This window comes from Callospermophilus lateralis, chromosome 9, assembly GCF_048772815.1.
Source record: "Callospermophilus lateralis isolate mCalLat2 chromosome 9, mCalLat2.hap1, whole genome shotgun sequence".
NCBI lineage: Eukaryota > Metazoa > Chordata > Mammalia > Rodentia > Sciuridae > Callospermophilus > Callospermophilus lateralis.
Window position 1 is genome coordinate 55407063 of NC_135313.1, and position 6491 is coordinate 55413553.

The window sequence follows — 6491 nt, forward strand, 5'->3', positions numbered from 1 at the left end:
GCTTATAAACCTGTTACAATAAATGATTATTCGAACGGCGTCATTCGTACCTTAATGACGAGCGGGCGCTACTTTTTGATGAATGACATCTCGGGCTCGGAAGGATGTATGGGTCATTTTGACCAGTCATTCCCTCGCTCTGGCATCCCACAATTTTTCCGCCTCCCTCCAAAAGAGATAATAATATTTAGAGGCGCTTGCTGGGGCTGAATGAGAATTAGCCCTAGACGCAGAGCATCATTAGGACGGGACAGCCGGGCCACTGTGACATTTTTTAGAAAGCTGAGATGATGGAAAGAATAAGAAAAGAGATGATTCTGATGGAGAGAGGGCTCCACAGCCCTACCGCCAGCAAGAGGTTCTCCAATTTGTCCGACTCCGCTGGCAGTGCTGTGCTGGAGGCCCTGGAAAATTCGCAGCACCCAGCTCGCCTCAGTCCGCGCCTACCTTCCGCCCCCCTACACGGCGCTCTGGGAGACCTCCCCGCCAAGGGCAAATTCGAAATAGACACTTTGTTCAACCTGCAGCACCCGGGCAGCGAAAGCACCGTCTCCTCCGAAATCGCCTCCACTACCGAGAGCCGCAAGAAGCCGAGCCATTATTCAGAGGCGGCCGCCGAGGCCGACATGAGCAGCGACGTGGAGGTGGGCTGCTCGGCGCTTCGTTCCCCCAGCGGCCTCGGCGCTGCGCCGCTCAAGGAAAACAATGGCAAAGGTAAACGCTCAGCCCGCGGACTCTACAGTCCGGTCTCCCTTGCTTCTCCGCGGCCCTCACTAGTCCTTCCCCGTGGCTTTGCCCTTCTCTGACCCTCCGCAAGCAAGCTGTGCCGAACTTGCGGGTGTAGGACGCATGCTAGGGACTGCCCACCGGTTCCACTCCTCGAGCCCTCTCACGAGGCGCAGGCCTGCAGAGCCTGGAGCTCCAGGCCCCGCTCGTCCTGGCTCCTGCGTTGGAGAAAATATTTCTGTGTGCCGGTCTAAGAGGTAGAGCGAGCTGACAGACCCCTAGAGAGAGGCCAAGACGTCTCGGGGAAGGGTACCCTGAACAGCTTCTCCGAACCCCGCCACCTCTGAGCTCTCCGGGCCGGGTGGAGGGAGTTATTTTCTGGGTAAGTCAGGGAGTCTCTCCCGGCGCCTCTGCTCGACCGCTTAGGCCCCGGGAAGAAAGAGTTGAAAAGTAGATTCCACCCCCTAACGCCTCTGGTTTGAGCTGCTGTTTTGGAAACTTCAAATATTTTTAACCAAATCTGAAACAAACAAACAAAAACTGTCAAAGAAAGGCTAGAGGTTGTGCAGAAAGCCACCCTGGGGTCTCCAGACCATCGAAAACCTAGAGCTTCTCAAATTGCGCCCCGAGGTAGGCATTTTCTCTCTGCCAGTTTTCCTCAGTGTAAAATTTCTAATTACAAAAAAAAAAAAAAAATCCCCCGATTCCATTTCTATTATTTGGTTATGAAGGGCTCCTCAAACTTTATTGATTCCATTAACGGCAGCAATTTGTAAGCATGACAGACCCCATCAATTCCGGCAGCCACTTTCCTTCCTGACGCGACTTCCCCTATTGCAGGGCTCTAGGCCCCCACAGAAACCCATGTGCTGTCGACTGTTTGTTTGCCAGGGTACACGGAGAGCGGCTCGGCGGCTGGAACCACGACGTCAGCGTCCGGCTCGGGCCTCGGCAGCCTGCATGGAGGCGGCGGCGGCGGTGGCAGCGGCGGGGGTGCGGCGTTGGGCGGCTCTGGCTCTGGCGCAGATCAGGTGCGGCGCTACCGAACTGCGTTCACCCGTGAGCAGATCGCGCGCCTGGAGAAAGAATTCTACCGAGAGAACTATGTGTCGCGGCCCCGCCGGTGCGAGCTGGCCGCTGCGCTCAACCTGCCCGAAACCACCATCAAGGTATCGATTCCTACGCGCGCCTGCTTTGGTCTCCCCCGGGGCGTCTGGGTTGATTTCTTTTCCCTCTTTCTCCTTTCTGGGTGGCTAGATTCAGCGAGGGCCTGGAAATCCGCGGGGGTTGTCACCCAAGGAGTTGGCTTATTTCTTCCTCCTGTGTCGAATCCTGACAGCTAACCGGCCTGGCTGGCCTGGGAAGACCCCAGAATGGCGGCGCCGGTGGCTCAAACCCGCCCTCGCTTCTGCTTGATTCTGCCCAACGCCTGCCTCCCCAGTTACCTCCTCGCCCATGCCCTGGTCCCACTTTCCCCTATGCGACAAAGCCAACTGGTCTTTGTTCCTCTGGCACGAACCCGAAATGAAACTTCATTTGATTTTACAGATTTATTTTTCACATAAATCGTTAATACATGGAGAAAAGGATAGTCTTTTAAAAATCGATTGGGCTCAGAACGTAGTTTCCTAAACATTTTTTTTCCCTCTGGGGAAAAGGTCAACCTCCTGGGGAGAAAACGCAACGAAATTGTGTGTGTGTGTGTGTGTGTGTGTGTGTGTATTTATATTATTATTATTATTATTATTATTATTATTATTATTATGTTTGGCTGAGAGAGTCGACAGGTTGGGCGACTTGGTAAACACTTAATGGAGCATTCAACCCTCTAGAAAAAGAGCAAACTTCATGGGATAAAAGGATGTGGAGGCCCTCTTCCAGTTTGATAGGGCTTTCTTTAATTTAGGGTTGTGACGAATGTCTTTATTAGACACTGTGTTAGGAGGGGTAGAAAAGTCCCCTTCCAGTTTATGGGAACATTGCTCTCGCCACTCATTTAAGGCAAATGATTCCCACAAAATCATCCCTTCAATACCCTAATCGGACCCGTGCCCCCAGGGGCAGGTCCTTGAAACTCTGAGGGCTCAAGACCTGGCACCGCGACCTCTCAGAAAAACTGCGCCACAGCCTCTCTTCAGAGGCTGTTCGGAATCCCCGTGCAAATCCTGGGATTGAGAGTCCGGGTGCTCAGCGAGGCTGGACACCGGTGGGTGGCGGGAGGGAGAGGAAAGGTTGGGTTGGGACGAGAATAGGCAGCAAGAACTAAGAAAGCTACAGTCCAGGAGCCGCAGCAGGCTGACTTGAGATAAAACTCTTCTTCTCTGAGGAAGGTGTGCCTACGGTGATCTACACATTGCCGTCCACACTGTCCCAACTGGGAGAGCAGAGGGCACTTGGGGCTAAGCCCAGGGTGAGAGGAGAAGGCCAGACCATTCGAAGGGCCGGGAGGGGACGGGAGGCCCGGGGTGGGGACTGGGGAAATGGGGCACTCCCTAACTCGGGCCGCGGCGCGGCTCTCCCCGCAGGTGTGGTTCCAGAACCGGCGCATGAAGGACAAGCGGCAGCGTCTGGCCATGTCGTGGCCGCACCCAGCCGACCCCAGCTTCTACACCTACATGATGACGCATGCGGCCGCCACCGGAAGCCTGCCCTACCCTTTCCACTCGCACGTGCCGCTGCACTACTACCCACACGTGGGCGTCACGGCGGCAGCAGCTGCAGCAGCAGCTTCTGGTGCAGCGGCCGCAGCTTCGTCGCCCTTTGCTACTTCCATCCGTCCACTGGACACCTTCCGCGCCCTCTCTCATCCCTACTCCCGGCCGGAGCTGCTGTGCAGCTTCCGCCACCCGGGTCTCTACCAGGCGCCCGCGGCTGCTGCGGGGCTTAACAGTGCTGCCTCCGCCGCTGCAGCTGCAGCAGCTGCAGCGGCTGCGGCCTCCTCGGCGGCTGCCGCCGGAGCGCCCCCCAGCGGCGGCTCTGCGCCCTGCTCATGCCTCAGTTGCCACAGCAGTCAGTCCGCTGCAGCTGCTGCAGCTGCAGCTGCCGCAGCCCTGGGCTCCCGAAGTGGAGGTGGCGGCGGCGGCGGTGGCGCTGGGGCCGCGGGGGGCTCGGACTTCGGCTGCAGCGCCGGGGCGCCGCGCTCCGAGAGCGGCTTCTTACCCTATTCTGCGGCAGTGCTTAGCAAGACCGCCGTGAGCCCGCCAGACCAGAGGGACGAGGCGCCGCTCACCAGATAACTACGTCGTGCCGCCAGGGGGCCGTGCCTGTAGCTCTGCGGGTGCCCGGGAGTCCCCTGTGCACCCCCTGCCCTTTCGGCGCGCTTCCCGCTGCTACCGCTGTCGCCAGGGGGCGCCCCGGGGTGCAGGAGGTTGAAAGGAACCTGCCGCGAATTGGAGGGAAGGAGTCAGCGCGAAAGCCTGGCGGGCGTCCCCCCAAATTATTTCTATTTTTGTATTTCCCAACCGTCTATCCCTTCTTTTCCCTCCTCAAAAAGTTTCCTGCCATCTGGGTCCCACTTCCCACCTCTTTCTGAGCTCTTGGTCTCCCCGAAGACAATCCCCCTATCCCCAAAGAAGTTCTCCCGGGTCTTGAGCCCTGGCTGTGCGCCCTCACGCCCGAGTTTCTCGGTAGAACCACGTGGCCAGAAGCAATGCAGAACCACGACGAAGAGGGAATAGTGTGCGCTAACGCTTGTGGGAGGCGGAGTCACCCCCACCCCCAAGGTTTATGCTGCTGCTCTTTTTCTTGTAACATTTCCTTCTTTTCTTTAAACGAGGGTGGGAGGAGGTGGCAAATTTTCTCTCAACGTGAGTTTGTTGGGGGCTTTGTCCAAGGAGAGCGGGAGAATAAAAGTGTGAGAAGACCTGGAGGGTGGATGGAGAATGCGGGGTGGCTGCGGTGTGCTCGTGAGATAGTTAACTGCGTGCTGGAAACGAGATCCGTAAGACTAGTAACGGCCTTTCCGGGGAAAGACAAAGCCCAGGTGGGGAGAGTGGAGGTCGCGCCTCTTCCTTCTCGGTCCACCATTGTTCGACTGTTTTCTCTTTGGTGTTTGGTTTCAGTGAAATGAAAATGTCTGGCGTATTTTATGCAAAAGTTCTTGACTAGTGAAGTTGCCAAACCTGGCCAGGAAAGGGAACGGAAAGGAAGGCCAAGACTGACAGATCACTATAGTCTATTGGTTAGGCATTTTCAGTTTTCTAACTACCGGGTTCCACTCGATCTGGGAAATACTTGAATCTCTAGATATATAGTATCCTAAACATTTCCTTAAACACTTTTCTAACTTCGAACTCGCTAAGCTCCTCCACTCCTTCCCTCCTCGCTTTCTTTTTCCTCGGGTAAAATGGTTCTTGGCATACTTCTCACGCATGTCTATTGCGCCTTCCCTCTGCAAAGCCACCACTGGGTTGCTGAAACCCGCTCTGCCAACCCCGGCTACAGGAGGGGTTTCCTTGAACTTGAAGAAAGGTACATCAAAACCCACCAGTGTTAACTGCCACGTCAATTTTGATGCTAATAATGTGCAGATTATGACGAAAATTGCCAATCATGCTCTCTGATGGACCTCCTTTGAATGTGGAATTGTAGAAAAGTTCCCCGCACGGAGACCTGCTGTCAAGTACTAACAACCCGCTAAGGGAAGTCATTAGGAGAGACGGATAAGAGACTCGGTACATAAAACATTGTTCTTGGTGCATAGAATGTATGTTATTTAATGTTATCTCTGTTACCTGAAGTGATTTCGCAGAAGAAAGCCACGTTCTTATCATCTCAATTGCCAATTTTCATTTTGGTAACTTGGACGCCCTGGGTAGACTTTTCTCTGTTAAGTTGATATTCCACCAATGTGAACAGCCTCATTAAATCAAGCCCAGATATTTCCATAATGCTCCCCGCAGAGCCACTTCACTCCTCACATAATGAGATTTTCTGAAGAGTTGAAGCCCTAAAATAACTTGCTAGTGCATGTTCAGGCCCAACGAAGTGGGTATGTGTGTGTGTGTATTAAAAGGTAGGTATGCTACCTACATATGTATGTTTATATATATGTATATGTATGTATATACGTATACATATATTTATGCTCTTAAATACATGTGTAAGAGATACACACATATCCATATATACATATTGGTATTATTTTCTGTGATTTTTTTTCAAATTCGTTTCCTGATATTTTAATTTTAAAGACACTGGATTTTAAAATTTTATTTCTTAAAAATAGGCTTTCAGTAAACTTTTGAAATAATTCATTTTCCAGAAGAAATTATTATTTTTATCAAATGGAAAATATTTCAAGGGGAAGCAGTATTTCAAAACTCCTGAGATCTGTTGAAACATTCCTGTAAAGTATTAGAGAACTTCCCAAGTAAATAGCAATGATTTAAAGCTGGAATTTTTTTAAGAGATGAGACTACTTATGTAAAATATTGATTTTACCAGCTCTTGCTCCTGGAGTTTACATTTTAAAAATTAATATATAATTTAAGGCTAAATAAGATAAACCAAAATATGGTACTGTTTTATCAGCTTTATCTTTTTAGATTGTTAAAGTCCTTTGTTATGATCGGTTATCAAATGTATATATAAGGTACTTTAGGCAATAATGTTTACATTTCCCCCAAAATATATATGATTGATGAGAACGCTGGTTGGTAAAATTAACATAAATTCATCTTATGTTAGGTCCATTGGATCTGGTTATTATATTAAAATAAAACTGTAAATAAAGTCTTTGTGCTTTAAATATTGCTGGCTGTATG

At 51.4% G+C, this 6491-nt stretch overlaps 1 protein-coding gene across 1 annotated transcript; it reads left to right on the forward strand.

Annotated features, from left to right (window-relative positions):
- The first annotated feature begins 287 nt into the window (after positions 1–287).
- Positions 288–3962, forward strand: Evx2 (even-skipped homeobox 2). Its single transcript, XM_076866811.2, has 3 exons — positions 288–714; positions 1618–1895; positions 3252–3962. The coding sequence occupies exons 1-3, from the start codon at positions 288–290 to the stop codon at positions 3960–3962; spliced, it is 1416 nt and encodes a 471-aa protein (XP_076722926.2).
- The last annotated feature ends 2529 nt before the right edge of the window (positions 3963–6491 follow it).

Bases quoted from the DNA above. Each gene is read 5' to 3' on its own strand.
- Evx2 (XM_076866811.2), top strand. From the start codon at position 288: ATGATGGAAAGAATAAGAAAAGAGATGATTCTGATGGAGAGAGGGCTC. The intron at 715-1,617 runs GTAAACGCTCAG...TTTGTTTGCCAG, and splicing joins CAAGGAAAACAATGGCAAAG to GGTACACGGAGAGCGGCTCG. The intron at 1,896-3,251 runs GTATCGATTCCT...CTCTCCCCGCAG, and splicing joins TGCCCGAAACCACCATCAAG to GTGTGGTTCCAGAACCGGCG.